We start from the raw sequence: 16,307 nt of genomic DNA, 5'->3' as shown, positions 1-16,307 counted from the left end.
ACAAAGAAAAAAGAGACAGAGCAAGGGAAAAAAGTTAAAGAAGACCTACTCTAGACCAAAGTTTCTTAAACTGCAGATCATGATCCTACATGGGATCTCATAATTGAATGTGGGGGTTACAAAATTATGATTACTACTTAAAATGTTTGAGTTGTATAACTGTTTTATATACTACATTCCAGGTTTGCATAAAAATTTCTTAAGTGAAAAAGTATAACAAAGTGGAAAAAATTTAAGAAGTTGAGCTCTAGACTATGTCTTTGCTTAAGGAATCCAAGAAAAAAAGGCCTCCTAGAGCCTACCACAGCATTAACCCATTAGGGTCAGTGACTTTTTCCATTCCTCTGTCTTAAGGTTCAAGACTCTACTGAAAATTCCACCTGTTATATATCAAAACTTGTGTGTGTGTGTGTGTGTGTGTGTGTGTGATATGTATGAAAAAACACTCCCAGGACCCACATATTCCAGAAAACCAAGATTTTACTTGATAAGGAGGCAACACTAAATTAAGTTCAAATAAACAATTCTTTCTCCTTGTAAACAACAGAAAATATAAACAAGAATCTTTTCACATAAATGGATATAATTTGGCCAAACTAATTTTTGTACAAAGTGCCATTTCAATCAAACAAGACCAGATTTAGTTTTCCATTCTATCCCTTGGCAATTTCATTCAATTCCACAGCTTTTCACCTATGATCTCTAAACAGATGCCTCCCAAATCAGTATCTCTGGTCTTGATCCTAAGCTTCAGAACTCCATCTCAAACTCAAAGTATCAAAAATAAAGACCCTTTTTCTAAAACTTACTCTTCCTTCTGAATTCACCATTTCTGTCGGTGAAACCATTATGATCCAATGAGATCTCTCCAAAGTGCTTTAAAAACTGTATAAAATTGTCAACTTATTATCATTAGCCCAATTTTATTTCCTATTTGTTCTTCCTTCTAATATGCAGTTAACTATCTGTACTGATTCTACTATGCTATACTCTCTCCAATATGCTACACTGATTTAATCCTATGTCAGTCTTTCTTGTAGGATTATACCCTTCAATTATCAATTCCCAAGTTTTGACCACCATACCACAATGGACTGGTATCTCAGTCACTTTTGCCACCTTCCTTCTCAGTACCAGCATATAGAAGAAAACCTTCCTCAAAATTCTAATTCTGCTAATGACTTCAGAGTACCCAAAAATAGTCTACAGTCTACCCAACTATAGCAACACAGTAGAGTAAAAGTGCAAAAAATAATTGTTCTTTGTAAATCCCACAGCTCTATTCAATCCATGAAATATTTACTAAGACCTATTTGGAACAGCATTCATGGTTCAGCAGTAGGGATACAAAGATGAAAAATGGCACAGACCCCCCCCCCCACTGCAAGAGGGAGATAAAAAAGAACAATTCAAAGCAGGCTGATAAAGGCAGGAGAGATCCTCTGAAGAAAAAGGAAAGGGAAGGAAAGGAAGCAAAATCACTAAGACTTCAGGAAGTAGGCAGCAACTATGTATACTTTTATATTACATGAATCTCAGATTTAATTTGCACGAGTTTCCATCACCAGAAATCACAATCCCTTTAATACTTATTATGGAACTGTCTTTGGGAGTGGTCGTGGCTGAAAAATGCATCAATGATACCAACATAACAGCTTCTTCAAATTCAGCAAGGCTCCTCTTAAAATGGCAGAAATAGAGTCGATCACTGGACCAATACTTGGGGTGTGTTAAAAGCTGTTCATGGGTCCCCTGAACTTGTATTTTTAAGTTACCATATTTCCCAGAAACACTAGACCAAAGCATACAGGAGACCCTGAATGTGTCAAAAACAAAAGTCTCCTCTCATCCTCCCACATACAGCTGAAATAATTTGTTGTACCAAACTGAATTCCTTGTGTGTCCTTGGGAGCCAAGGCAAGTGTTCAGCTACAAGCTGGGAAATTTGCTTGGGGAGCTGGGACCCTGTAGATATGCAAACTCATCTTTATAGCCTAGCAGTTCCTCAGGGAAAACAAGTGGCTTTTCTCATCACCTTGCTTCTCCCCTTTGGAAGAGGTGTCCTTTTCCCCTCCTTTACTCTGTCTTTCCCTATCACATGCCACAGCCCTTCCAGACACTCCTCCTTTCTTCATCTTGCTGTTAAAAACATGCAAAATTCCTTTTGAACTGTGAATTCTTTAGGTTCCACATGCATGTTAATTTCTCTTGTAAAACACCTGGTTTTCACATAGAGTTTCATCCTTCTGATTGCCTGTTTGATAGGGTCATGTATCATGGTAGGTCCTGAGAGTTTAGGCTCCATTGACATTGTACATAGCAAATCAGAGTCCTCACCAAGTCAAAGGAGAGCTTTGCCAAAGTCAAGCTAATGACCATAAGTTAAACAAGAGAAATAAATAATACTATCCTATATTTCTCTACCTGATTAAAAAGTTTAATTAGGACTTTGCTTTCTTTGCAATGGAAAAAAATTCCCAAAAATTTATGCTTTATAATACTTAAAAACATTAAGTAAAACAAAATTCCTTTTGTCCTACAAATAATTGAGAATATTGCTGTATCACACAACTTACAAGATAATCTGTTATGTGAAAGTTAAAGATACATCCAATCATACATACCCTGAATTTTTCTCCTTGTGTACAATTTGCCACCAAATGTGTAACTTTGGAATTAAAGTCCTTTCGAATAGTTCCACCCATGTAATGGGCCAAAGTCACCAATTTTACCTTTAGATTAAAAAAAAAATAATAAAAAAAATTATACATTATCAGTGAAAACTTATTTTAAATTTTTAAAAAAATTTTAAAGATTGATCATAGTCCACAAATTTTTATCATACAGATTAAAGACTTATTTTAATAAGTAATATTAATAGTGTAACAAAGACACTAGGTTTTTTTTAAATCTTCATTTGAGCCTAAGTAAGTTAAGCAATGGTTTTAACTGTTCTCTTATTTATATTCATTATTTTCTCCACAATGAACACTACTTTGTATCAAATCTGAGTTTTTTTCCCTTCAGCAGTCTATATTTTAGCAACTGTTTTCTCTTAAACCCCCTCAAAAAAAAAAAAAAAAAATCAGATAGAATACTGCAAAAGATAAATTTATCTTTTGTAGTATTCTATGACAGAAGTAAGTCTGAAGTCTTAAACAGAACATTATTTTAAGGCTGTCTATTCAATACCAGTTACAAAGATATAAACTAGAAAAGATCAACCAATTTGTTTTCATAACATGTAGACATGTTAAAATCTTCAGATAATTTCTGAATTATTTTCCAAGTTTTATCCATATAGATTTACTATGTCTTCAGAACAGCTCTATTTAAGATTTTTAAAACTACTTGGTACATGCTATTTTCTCCTTCAATTTCTTTAAAATGGAATACAAATAAGGCTGTCAATAAAGTTTACAAAATTATTAGAGAGGAACCCTTTGAAGATTATTTAAAGAGACTCACAAGCTCTTCTTTCTTCCTAAATCCAGTAAAGCACAGCACCAGATTCAACATACTTGCACAGTACAGAGGGCGGCAGGAATACGGCAAAGGCTGGGGAAAAAAAAAAAAAAAAAGCATAGATTTAGACCTGGAAGAGGCCTGGAAAGCTATCAAGAATAATTCTTTCCATTTATAGATGAGGAAACTGAGTGGCTAAGTGATTCATCCAGCACTACAAAGCCAAATAAGTCTAAGGCAGAATTTGAACTCAAGTCTTCCCAATTCCCTGCCTCAAGCCTCCATGCATAGCATCACCTCACAGGATTATTTCAGTTCATGATTACTTAAAGGCATTATAAAATAGTTTTCCTTAAGTAAGAATGTTTTCTACTTGATTTAATCCTACCTGAGCCCTTAGTAAAAATTAATATAATCATTCAAACAGACAAACAAAAAAAAAAAAAAAAAAAATTATTTTTAAAAGATTCCCTAGTCAAAACTTTTTTTATCTTCAAATATTAGTCTCTCTAAATAATTTTCTGAGAATAAAACCACTCACCAAGAATATAAATTCTTCAATTAACTTAGGATAAGTTTACACATGACATAACAACCTTACTCTTACAGAGTAAGACACATTTGTATATTCACTTATTGTAAGCTATATAGATGAAATATTGTTTGCAAACAAAACTGTAGCAAGCACTCCCACTGTCTCTAGTCCTCATTCGTTATTAAAAATGAGTCAAAGAAATTTAATAACATTAGATAAAGATCACTTTTTTTTTTTTTTTTTTGCTATTAAAGGGGGGGAAGGCACTTTATTAAAATGTATCCATTTTGGAGATAGAAAAAACAGAAGGGATTTATTCAATTCTCAGTTGGTCAGAAAGGTGAAAACAAAATCCAATACTTGATTCCCATTATGAAGGTTTTCTCCACAAAAATTTCTGTCAAAAATTCACCAGTTATTACTGATTTCATTACTTATGAATATTATATTATCCTAAAAATTTTACTTTGAGACTACATCAAAAGCTTCTAACTAGAAAGTAACTTACAGAGTAAACATAGCACTAAATAATTCTATAGGAATTCAGAGATATAAAAATAAAATCAAAGTATAATAAGCTTTATTTAAGAAAACACAGGATGGCATATTGGAAAAAGGGACCAGTCATAAAACCATAGTTCCAAGTGCCACTTTTGACAAAGAGAGACAATGGGATCCTGGACAAATCACTTACCCTTTTAATGCTTTTCAGAGCTCTCTAAGAAGAATGTTTAAAAAGAGGCAGCTGATACTAGGACTCTACATTATATTGTTAGGCGTTTCCTATAATAGTGAAATCACCAGTCCAGTTGTTATCCCTATAAATGTACTTTCAAACTACTAACTAATAGTAAAATTTATTGGCCACAAGATCTTCATTTTGTAATAGGAAACATTAACGGATAACAATACTGTAGCTGCTGCTATTTCTATACTATTCAGATGACCAATTAAACAAACAGATGATATTCTAAAAGCTCTAAAATCAAAACATGCTTTATCAGAAGATGCTCCCATGGCACAATCACCACTCTTCTAATCACACTACAATTATATAATGCCAAGAAAAAAGAATACACACTCTGGTTGGGTTGGGTACAGAATTACCAAATGAAAAGCAAAAATATCTCATAAGTATCCCCAACCTAGATCAACAATCTTATTCTGCAGGTGACAGAGCAAAGGTAGCCCAAGATATCAGGCAAAGGGTAGGCCCAGATTGGTCCCTGTTAATACAACAGGATAAACCCAATTTGGAGGGATTCTCAAGCAAATATTTTTTCCTTAGATTTCACTCTTCTAAGATCAGACCTGTGATTTCATTGATATAGGAAATTCCTAAGACAAAAACTCCCTCTACTGATTCAAATAAGCAAGTCCTATGTAATGTAGCTTTAAAGAAGGAGTTGGGAAAATCAGGGTCCCACAGCCACCTGGCAAAGTAAGAACCCAGATCTTCCCCCCTTGGAAAGCTGGTCCTCTATTGGTCATACCTTGATGCCTTCTTTCTCAATACTAGCATGGCATAGTAGAATACAGATTTAATGTAAAGTTACAAAATTTATTATAACACATATAAAAACAGTTGAATACTAAAAAGTTAAAATTAGCTTATACTCTTACCTCCCCTTTTTTTGCACAATTAAGGACAACTGGGGGTCCAACAATTCTATAATCAGCCTTATATAAATCACTGAAGACAGCATCTTCAAAGTCCTTAACCACAAATATGTTTTCAAATTCTGGTGAATCTGAAGCTTCAAAGTCCTTCACTGATTCCATCTTGAGGTAGGGCACTTTTATTTCCTTGATTTTTTAAATAGAATATTAGAAGTATTAAGCATTTATGTACATACAATTAGTTAATAAAAAGAATGACTCTAAATAGACATTATACATTAAATGTCATTTATCACAATAGCCCTGTTGGGAACGTTTATTAGTAGTGCATATATAGATAATATAACTGAGGTTACTTGATCTGCCCAGATCCCTGAGCTTATTAATAAGTATCAGTGGTGCTATGTCTTCACTGTTCCCAAATCCAAGTAATTATTCAATACCAGTATTACATTTAAGTTAAAAATAGAAAGATTGCCTTTGTTTATATATTGCTATTACCTTACAAACTTTTAATTAGTTCTAGACTGAAATACCTGGGTGGATGTTAAGTAAGCATCAAATTAATTACTTTGGACATTGATAGAAAAAAATCTTCCAATGAGGAGTGACAAATTTAAAAGAGGTATGTATGTTAATTATTTCCAAGAAAAAGGCCAAATATTATTCCTCATCACTGATTCTTCTACTATATGCTTTTGTACTAACCTAAAAGTTTAGAAGTAATCTTTTATGAAGCACATATTTTTTAATTATAGCAGATGTCAATGCTCTAAGGATCTATCATCTTGTCAATAGGGTTGCTTCTCCCACTAACATGGATCACTGCTATTCTAATTCAGCAGAGATTTGTGAGAGTTATCTTAGGAGAAAAATTCAGTACCCTGCAGACATGATGAGCATGCCTGAACAGAAGCATGTCTTGGGAAAACTGGATCTTAATAATAAAAATTGGCATTTAATGCCTTCAAATTTGAAAAGTATCTTACATGCATCACAGCATATGAGCCTCAATAGCTTTGTTGGACAAGTTTATTAGTGCATATATAGATGTATATATGAAGTTACTGAACTACCCAGATCCCTAAGCTATCAGTGGTGGAGATGGAACTCAACTGTTCCCAATTCCAAGTTCACTACTCTATCCAACAAACTGGATCTGTAATCCAATCCTTTCTAAGTTGGTAGGACTGCTAGAGTCCGTTCCCCAGAAGCAGACTTTGGGAACCCAGGGACCTTTCTATCCAACAATGAGGCAGCAGAGGACATGTAGTATAATGAAAAACCTAAGGCATAGAATAAAATTTAATGAAAAAACAATAAAACATTCTAATCAATATTACATTTTAAGAACAAAGGAAATGTGCAATGGAACAGAAAAGCTGTCCCTTATTTAGAAAGAAACCAATATGAACTACCATGACTACAGCAGTTTGAAAGGAAAAGGATTTAAAGAAATGAAGAGACAAAGACAACCCAAGGGGTAACAGAGGGAGTAACTAATGAGCTGTTGTTAGCACTTAGGATGTTGATTTTTTTCAAAAATGTAAAGTTATTAATGCAGGTTTATTTGGTTTGTTAATGCTTAAACTTAAGCATGATAAATTATTTTAAATAAACATTAATGGGATATATAAAAATCAAGTAATCTAGCAAATAATTACTTGCCATTATTTAGCATAGTGAATAAAATTTTCAGAAACAAATAAAAAGGAATGTAGTCTACATTTTACTATCTAAATATTTTTAAATAAAGTTTTCTTTTTTCTTAACATCTATGGGCTGGTAAATTTGGTGATTTGAATGAGTGAACTGAAAAGATATTTGAATGTTAAGTCTAGAAAATTATATATATACTTTCATACGCTCATATAGCATACTCCCAATATTTGATAAAGTTCTTTAATTCTACTTTTGCTAAGATTTCAAAGTTTTAGAGTGAATATAAAATTAATGGAAGAAGCTAATTCAAATGAAAATATGAGATCTCTGTTGAAATGTACTGCTATATTCAAATTCTGCAATAGCAAGTTATTTTATAAAAGAAATTTCATCAAATATACCATATGCTATAGTGAGGCTTTATTTACTAAGCGCCAGTTTCAAAATTAAGTATGAAATTAGCATCCCATATTTTCTCTTCAACCAGCTTCAGTCCACCACATCCACCTCCATTTCAAATTTAGATCTGATTATCACATATCACAGAATAAGAACCAAGTCAAAGGAAGGACAGCATGCCACATGCAATGTAAACCCCTGACGTACCATGTTAATAATACTTTTTATTAATTTTTCATCCGCTTTTCCAGGGCAACTTTCTTTTATCTTTATAACTGGGACTTCCATTATTTTAATGGTCTGTGGAAAAGAGACTTGGGTATGAGATTAAAGAACTATGGGCACATACAGATAGAAACCTTATGGCTATAGCTGAAGCCAAAGTAGCAACTCTCACCTCCAAGGCCCTTATAAGTTCTTGTTTTTCAGCTTCTTGAACCAGTATAACTCGAGTTTCAATTTGTGGCATTTCTTCTGTTAAGGGGTAAATAAAAAATACATCATTATGCACATCAGAAATGAACAATGATACTAATGGTTCCCATCGCTACTGTGGTGTCATTCTAATATGACTTCAGTTCATTCAAGGAACAGAACAGCACCCTCTTAAAGCCTAGTTAACTTTTAATAATAAGGGGAAGGTAGAGAAGGAGGAACTGCCACTGCAAAGGACGGGGGGAAATGTTACAAGATATATTTGCAATCTAAAAACTTGGCAATCCCAATCTGTCTCCCATGTCTGGAATATTTTCTCTCCTAAATTTCCTGGCTTCATGTCCCAGCTAAAATTCTATCTTTTACAGGAAGCCTTTCCTGATCCTTATTTCTAGCATTTTCTTTCTATTATCTTCAAATTTTCTTGTATGTAAACTGTCTATAGAGTTGTCTGCATGCTATCTCTCTCACTAGATTATTAGCTCCTTGAGAACAGGGACTGCTATTGAGTTTTTGGTTTAAGGTGGTTTGTTTTGCTTTTGGCCTTTCTTTGTATACCCAGAACTTAACACAAGGCCTGGCTGCTTGTATAGATTTAATAAATGCTTGTTGACCAACTGATCTGGAAAGTCATCTATTGCAACCAGTGCCTGAACAATTCCCTTTTATCAAGTGAATTCCTCCAATGAGGTGGACTCCCTAACTTACCTCTGTAGGCAGCCCATTCTTTTGTATAGCTCTAATTATATCAAGTCTAAATCTGTCTCTTTGCAATCTCTACTTCATTGCTATCAAATGTAACAATTCTAGCCCCTTTTCTACGTGATATTTATTGACATGGATTCTGCTAACCTGCTATCTTTTTTTTTTCTTCCAAGCTAAACATCACCAGTTCCTTCAGTCAATCCTCACTCATCTGGCAAAATCTCGTAACCATTCATGATCCTGATTGCCCCACTCTTGATGATCTCCAGCTTATCAATGTCCTTCTTAAAACTGTGGTGCCCAGAGCTGAATACAACATTCCAGATGTGGTCTAACCAGAGTAAGATATAGCAATATCATCAACTTTTTAGGGCTACACATCATAACCTTCTTTAAATTGCCCAAGATAAATTAGCTTCTTATACAATTTTCACCTACCACTATTTGAGGAATCCATTTGGGGAAAAAAAAAAGTTATAGGCAAAAGTGTAACAGCAAGCTCTTCTGAACAGAAGACCAGGTAGACACACTTTATGATCTGATGAATTCTCAAATACCTTGTTACATCAAAAGCTCACTGCACCCAGACATAAAACAAATTTTAAGTGCTTTCTGTGCCATTTATTTTCGTAAAACATGGCCAGGGTCAATAAACATTTACTAATAAGATAACTATATTTGGTGGTTCTTTTAAAGAGCAGAAATATTTTCTACATAGTTTTCTTATGAAGGTGGAAACAAACTATCTCAATTGGAAGGAACCTCAGCAGCCATCTTATTCAACTCACATAAAGAAGAAAACCCCTAATACAGGGAGTAGCCACCACCTCTTAAGGTAGGTTTCATTCCACCTTTTTATTTTTAAAATGATTATTCAGTTTTGAAAATATGAAAAAACATGAAATTTTTTGATAATTACCTTCAGCATCTGAAGCAGATCCAGTAAGTTCATTTTCTTTAGAAATTTCAGGAACTTTAGCATCAAAAATAGAGGTATCTGCCAAGAGACTCTTTACAGCAGTAGACACTAATAAACTATTGTCAGCCATTATTGATTCTTCTTTTTTACCTAAAAGTTAATGAAATTTAAATTCAGAATAGCAAATTATTTTAAAATGATTTTTTTTATCATATCAAGTTTAAATTGTTTTAGGATTAATTTGTTTCTACCTATAATTTTTTTTAAATTTAATTATTTAAACAGATAAATAGATCTTCATTGTCTATCAGTATACAATGTAGATCAATGTAGTGAGTTACAAGATTAATATTGAGATTTATTGTATTCCTTACTAACATTCAAAACTAAAAATACATAACTTAAGTATCACAAAGTCAAGAATCTTAAAGAAAATGAATAAATACTAAGACATTCACCCACTATATTTTTCTATTCAGTGAAAAAATCATTCAGTGAATTCTATTCAGTGAAAACAAATCATTATTTGCTAATGTATGAATAGAAAGTTGGCCTTAGAGCCAAAAAGGCCTGGATTCAAGTCCTTCCTGATACATAATAGCTGTGAGATCCTAGGCAAGTCATATAACCTCAGTGCCTTGATGAATTCTCTATAAGCTGCAGAGAAAACTGTAGTAGCTTCAGATGATTTCTCAGCCAGTGAAATCACAAGTTCAGTTATTATCTTCAATATCCTCCGTTTTGGGCATTATATGGAGGATGAAGTAAAGATAAATTAGAAGATTTCCATGATCACATATTTAGGCCTGGAAATTACCTTAGGCCTGGAAATTACCTCAAAGGTCCTATGGTCCAGGCCCCTCACTTTACAAAGAAAGAAGTAAAGGAGTAAATTACTCTCTTACCAGTACTAGAAAAGTATTTATTGGTTACTAGAAGTTACTAGAAGAGTACTGATTACTAGAAGTTACTAGAAGAGACAAGATAAAAAACCAGTCTTCTGACTCTAAACCCAGTGCTTTCTGTAGTAGATCACACTGTCATCCTCCCAGTCTGGAAAGCCTGCATTCTGACCCTGGAAGCTAATTATCAGAGAAGATAAAAATCCCAGAAGGTCCAGGAATCCACTAATGTGGAACCTGGAAGAGTTTCTCAAACCATGAGCTATCTTCCTCCTGAACACCAACTTTGTCAGAACTTGAAGATGAGGTGGGGCAGTAACACATGATGAAAATTATGTCTTATCTTTTGGTTGGGAATGTCACACCAAAAAAAGTGAGATGTAGCACTCAAGGAACCAATCCAAGACGAAAATATTGAAACAAAAATAGCTCTATTGCTGCCTCATACACAAGGGCAGTAGTTATCGTAGCTATGAAAAGGTCCAGAATATTCACCCACAAATGTGTTTCAATTCACAAATGACCCTAAAATTTCCTAGTTTCCTTCCTGGTAGAGTCTTAGACCAGATCTTTACAAGGTTAAACCTCAGAGAATTCTACATTGGATGTGAGTAAAGAGGACAGTCAAGCTGGTGCTTTCTGCATATTGCAGCAGGACTTTTTACTTTTAAAACAAGTATTCATTTAAAAGAGTATCCCTCCCACAGCACAGAATCTCAGTAATGGATAGGATGGAATCAACACCTATATGACTAACAATTCCCTCTACAACAACCCTTCCTAAAATACCAAAAAGATAAATGACTTCCCCAGGCCCACACAACCAGTGTATATCAGAGTTGGGACTTGAACCCAGGTCTGCCTGCATGAATCCCTCCAAAGTGAAAATAAGTACTCCTAACTGCAGGCAAGTCTCAGTGCTGCCTTGAGGCCTCTTCTCTCCATATACTCCTTCCCTCCTGGTGACCCCCAGATCTCCAATAAGCTCCTATCCTAGTTCAAGTGCAAATCTCACCTTTCACCTGCCCTAGGGAAGCAGTTCATAAACCTGTTGGTCCCATTACACACAAACATTACTGAGAATCTCAAACAGGATTTATTTGTGTTAAATATATCCATATTTATTTATAAGAATATTAGATATTAAACATTAAATATTAGATATTAAATATTTACTAATTCATTTTATAATAGCACCTCCATCCCATATTAACACAAATATTTTTATAAAAATAACTATATTTCCCCAAAATACAAGATAAAAGACAGCTGATTCTCATATCTATTTCTGCACTCAATCTTTTGTGATTTTTTTGGTTGAAGTATATGAAGAAAAGCTGGCCTCACAAAGTTATAATTAGAATGGAGATATGTATTTTAAAAAGCAAATAACACCTTAGAATTACTATAAAAAGTTTTGACCCTGCAGATCCTGACACATGAACTACAATTTGGGAGCCACTGGCCTATCTTCCTAACTCAACTGTCTCTAATTCCTTCTCCTTAGAGCTGCTAAAGTGATTTTCCTAAGGTCTAGGTAAAACCATGTCACCCTCCTGTTCAATAAACCCCAGTTTGGACCCCTGTGGGGTCCTCTTTCCTTAGCCCTGGCTCAACCAACAACCTCCTTTCCAGGCAAGATACTGTCTCATTTATCCTTGTATTCCCAGTACCTCATCATAGTGCTTGCACCCAATAGTGCTTCACAAATGCTTGCTCATTGATACTGCCCTCTCAACAGGTTGGGCCCACTTGGAGGACAGGTACCATTTCATATCAGCCTTTATATTGAGAGGGACAAACTTAATAAATTCCCTTCTGATTGATTTGAATCAAGCTCTTTCCTGATCAAGTCACAATTCCACTTGTAAACTTAAGTGAGACTTTTTTTCCCCTCTGTTCAGATGAAGCAAGGAAATCCTGCTGCCAAGAGAAACATTTGGCCATCTCTCCTGAAAGTTTGAAAAAGAACAAGTTTGCTCAGGTTGAAAAGCCTCCGTAAGGTAAGAAGCCTATTTTTAGAATGGTGTGAGTTGACAGGAAAGAGAGGGAGCTGAACAAGAGGGAAAAGAGCTTCCTCAAGAGGACTTCAGCAAGGTGGTCTTCACACTTCGGTGTCTCATTTTGCTCAAAAACAAATTGTATGTAAATACTAGAAGTTCTCATTTTCCCCAGTTTACATATGGTTGCTATGCTCATTCTTACTAATTAAAATCTTAATGACTCAGTAATAGGGTCTAAGTTTTTCCCAAAAAGCACTCAGATAATTGTCAAGATGTCAAATGTAATAAAACACTTGTTTCCTGATGGTCTTTATTTGGTCTAAGATTTATTCATTCAAACATATAGTAAGCATCTGTGCACCTAGTTTTATGCCTATTATAGAAAATCATAAATAAGTTCTAATAGTAACTTTGAATCAGCTGAGAATCAGGTTTGTGATAGACCAAAAAAAATCTTAATGATGGAAAAAGCCATTAAAGCATCTCACTTTATGAGTCTCAAAGTCCTAGAGGAGACTAGAACACCAAAGATGAAAATGACTAATCAACGTCTACAAACTACATTTACTAGACTCTTACTGCAGAATGTTAGTGGCGCTGCAAAGCAAACAGAATGTCACCTCAGGAGAAATTTTTCTAGGGAAAATGTTCTAGACTAACTTTTTAAATCAGGACAAACCCCTCCTCCCTTTAATGCAGTTCTAAATTGCAGTAAGGGGTAGGGGGGATTTTTGTTGTTGCTTTTTTGCTTTTTTTAGAGATACTCTACACTTCTTGGTTCCTTTAAAACTAATTAAAACATTCAAACTTTAAAAGGGCCTCTTAAATCTAAGGTTTTCCCGGTTGTATCCATTCAATTCACTCTTTCAAGTTATTCCGGCTACTTTCTGACTCATAAATTTCCATGGAAATTCAAAAGTGACAGAATTATGATACTGAATAATAAAAAGAGATCCGAATAGGGATAAAAATAAACCAAAACTATCATTTCCACTCATTCATTTAATACAGAATTGGTTAAGTGTCTACTAGTGTGTGTACTCGGGAGGCAAAAAAAGAACGCAGAGCCGTCCTCTGGGAACACAGCGTCCCTCTACCTCTCCTCAAAACATATTTTGCAACTCACTCACTATAAAACTCCCACATTAGTTCTTAACTGAGCAACACCCCCCCCCCCCAGCAGCTCCGATTAAAGAAAAAGGCCGCAAATCACTTTGTTACAAAGGAAAAGGTCCTTTCCGAACTGGGGAGCCTGGATCAGACCTGGACGAGATAACGACACCGTCCGAGCCCCCTTGCTTCAGGTCAGACTACAGTAACTAACTCGATTTCCACAGCGAAAAGGCTTCACAGAATCCCCCCGCAGGCCTCCCCCTCCTCCCTTAATCCGATCACCTTCCCGCTCAGTCTGCCCCGTAACAGGGACCCAATGGCCGGTTACCCGTTCGCGCTTTGAGCCGGGACAAGCGTCCCCTCCCTGGGCCGTGTCCGGACAACCCTCCCGCCCAGCTTGCACCATAAACCGGACCGGGTGCTACAGTCAATCGGTGCGTCAGCATTCAGCAGGAAGACACTTGAGACCCAGGACGCCTCCGCACCCCAGAGTCCGGGCAACTCGGCCTCAGTTTCCCCTGGCGGACGCTCCGCACCCGAACCTTCTCCTAACTCTAATGGGCGCTTATGGTGTGTGCAGTAGGCGCCTAACAAGTTCTGGACTAGAGTAAATATCGCCCTTTTTTTTCCCACAAGCAGGACAGCAAGTGAACAGAAGGGAGGAAGGGACTGACCACACCCCCCCATCCCCGGAACCTCCTCCTGCCCCCGGAATTGGAGTCTCAGAGGAACCAGATTCCAGGCTGGTCTCAGAACCAGGGCTCACTGGGGCGTGGGCCTGGGAGAACCTCAAATCTCGCAGTTAAAGTTAATAAGCATGGATTAAACGCCTATTGTGTACAAAGCGCGGTTTGCCAGAAGCGGAAACAGAGACTGGGGCTGGGGGGAAGGCTTACATCCCCCAAGCAAGGGAGGTCCCCGACCTCAGTTTCCTCGGGGCGGCAGTGGGGGTGGGGGGCAGGGACAGCTGACATCAAGTCCGCCCGGCGCACTGCCCCACCCCACCGCCGGCCGCCGCCCACCCCCAGCACCTCACAAGCGGCAGATGAGGGGAACGGAGCCCCACTTACAAAAGGGGAGACAAAGGAAAAGCTGGAGCCCGAACCTGCGGGGGAGAGGAGCTCCCCGAGGCCCTGAATCTTCCCGCTGCCCCCGGCCCCGCGCCAGCACCGAGAAGGCAGCGCAAGGCGCTGGGGTCGCCGAGCAGGTCCCCCGAGATTACCCGCCTCGCCAATCCGGCTCTGGGCCAACTCGCCCCCCGCAGCCACCAGCTCCTCACCCGCTGTCACGAACGCTCAGGACTCCAGAGCTTCTCGCCGAATCCGCCATTCCCCACTGGCCGCGGCCGCCGCCAATTCAAAAGTGAGCCGCTCCTTCTAAGGGCCTTGACTATTGGCCCGGGGGAGGCGCACGTGTTGTCAATTTTCTTCCCATTGGTCCGAGAGACCGAGGGGGGCGACCGAGCTGTGATTGGGTGCCATCGCTCCACCTGTTCCCTCCCTCCCGCCTTCCTTCGTTCCACCATCTTGGGCTAAGGCCGATTGGCTGTGCGTGCTTTTCAAATTGATCCAACGGCTCTGGACGTCAGAGGCTAGGGAGGGGAAATGCCCGGATGTAGCTGCCCTCCGCCCCTATGCAGCAGGTGCGCCTGCCGCAACCAAGGCTGCGGCCTCCCATTTCTCACTTCCGGAAAACTGCTGTGCCGGAGAGGAGGGGACATTTGCGCAAGCGCAGAGTCCGAGAATCTGCTCCCGAGTCCTTTCGCGGGGCTCCCGGGCACAGTTCCGACTTCCCCCTCTCCGCGGACCTTTGTCGGTGCTCCGGGTGTGTCAGACCTGGGTCCTCGCGTCCCCTCAAACCGCCCCCTTCCCCGTTCTCGTGTCATACTTTGTAGGGCCGGAGATGTTTACACCCAAAGGGGGAGGGGAGGAGAGAACATAGGGGCCTGGAACGTGAGAACTGCAGGAACGTGGAAGCTTAAAACATTTAGAACAGTGGGGACATGAAGGCCTAGAGCATCAGAGCAGGGGGAGTGCGAGGGCCTGGAACGTCAGAGCAGCAGACTTTTAAAAGCCCAGTATTTGAGGGCAAAGAATGATCTAAGGTTCTCAAACTACGGCCCTGGGCCGGATCAGCGCCAGGTTATGCAAATGGCTGAGGGGCGGAGACAGAGTGTGAGCTTTTGTTTCTACTATAGTCCGGCCCTCCCACAGTCTGAGGGACAGTGAACTGGCCCTTATTTTAAAAAGTGTGAGGATGGAGGAGGAGGGACAGATGTTCAAATTGGGTTTCCATGATCCAAGCCACACATCAGGAAGATCACTCTGACAAGTGCATAAGGTGGGGAACCCGGTTGGAAGGCTATTGCCAGAGTCCCAGGTGATGGCCAGAGCGCACCTAGTGTGGATGGAAGGGGGCTTGTAACCGAGGTGATACTTAGATAAGACTGACAGGACCTGGTGATTGATGGGAGATGAGGAAAAGGGAGGCGTGTGTGAGACTGAGGTTTGTAAATTTCAGCCCAGCTCCCTGGAGGCCCCAGAGTCAGC

General features: G+C 38.2%; 1 protein-coding gene across 4 annotated transcripts in view; it reads right to left on the bottom strand.

Annotated features, from left to right (window-relative positions):
• ECT2 (epithelial cell transforming 2) overlaps positions 1–15,152 on the bottom strand; it is a 53,040-nt gene extending 37,888 nt beyond the window's left edge. The window contains exons 1-7 of one of the 4 annotated variants that reach the window (XM_074298203.1): positions 15,038–15,151; positions 9,741–9,890; positions 8,079–8,155; positions 7,889–7,981; positions 5,624–5,806; positions 3,469–3,558; positions 2,625–2,732 (exon numbers count right to left, since the gene is read on the bottom strand). In XM_074298203.1, coding sequence (XP_074154304.1) covers positions 2,625–2,732; positions 3,469–3,558; positions 5,624–5,806; positions 7,889–7,981; positions 8,079–8,155; positions 9,741–9,870 — 681 coding nt within the window. In that variant the 5' untranslated portion in view covers positions 9,871–9,890; positions 15,038–15,151. Of the gene's footprint in view, positions 1–2,624; positions 2,733–3,468; positions 3,559–5,623; positions 5,807–7,888; positions 7,982–8,078; positions 8,156–9,740; positions 9,891–14,086; positions 14,302–15,037 lie in introns of those variants that run through there. The other 3 variants (XM_074298201.1, XM_074298204.1, XM_074298202.1) reach the window with 3 other exon arrangements.
• Between the last annotated feature and the right edge of the window lie 1,155 nt (positions 15,153–16,307).

The sequence above is a fragment of the Sminthopsis crassicaudata genome, chromosome 3 (genome assembly GCF_048593235.1).
Source record: "Sminthopsis crassicaudata isolate SCR6 chromosome 3, ASM4859323v1, whole genome shotgun sequence".
In the NCBI taxonomy this organism is placed as follows: Eukaryota; Metazoa; Chordata; class Mammalia; order Dasyuromorphia; family Dasyuridae; genus Sminthopsis; species Sminthopsis crassicaudata.
This window is presented reverse-complemented; position numbering and strand designations above follow the sequence as displayed.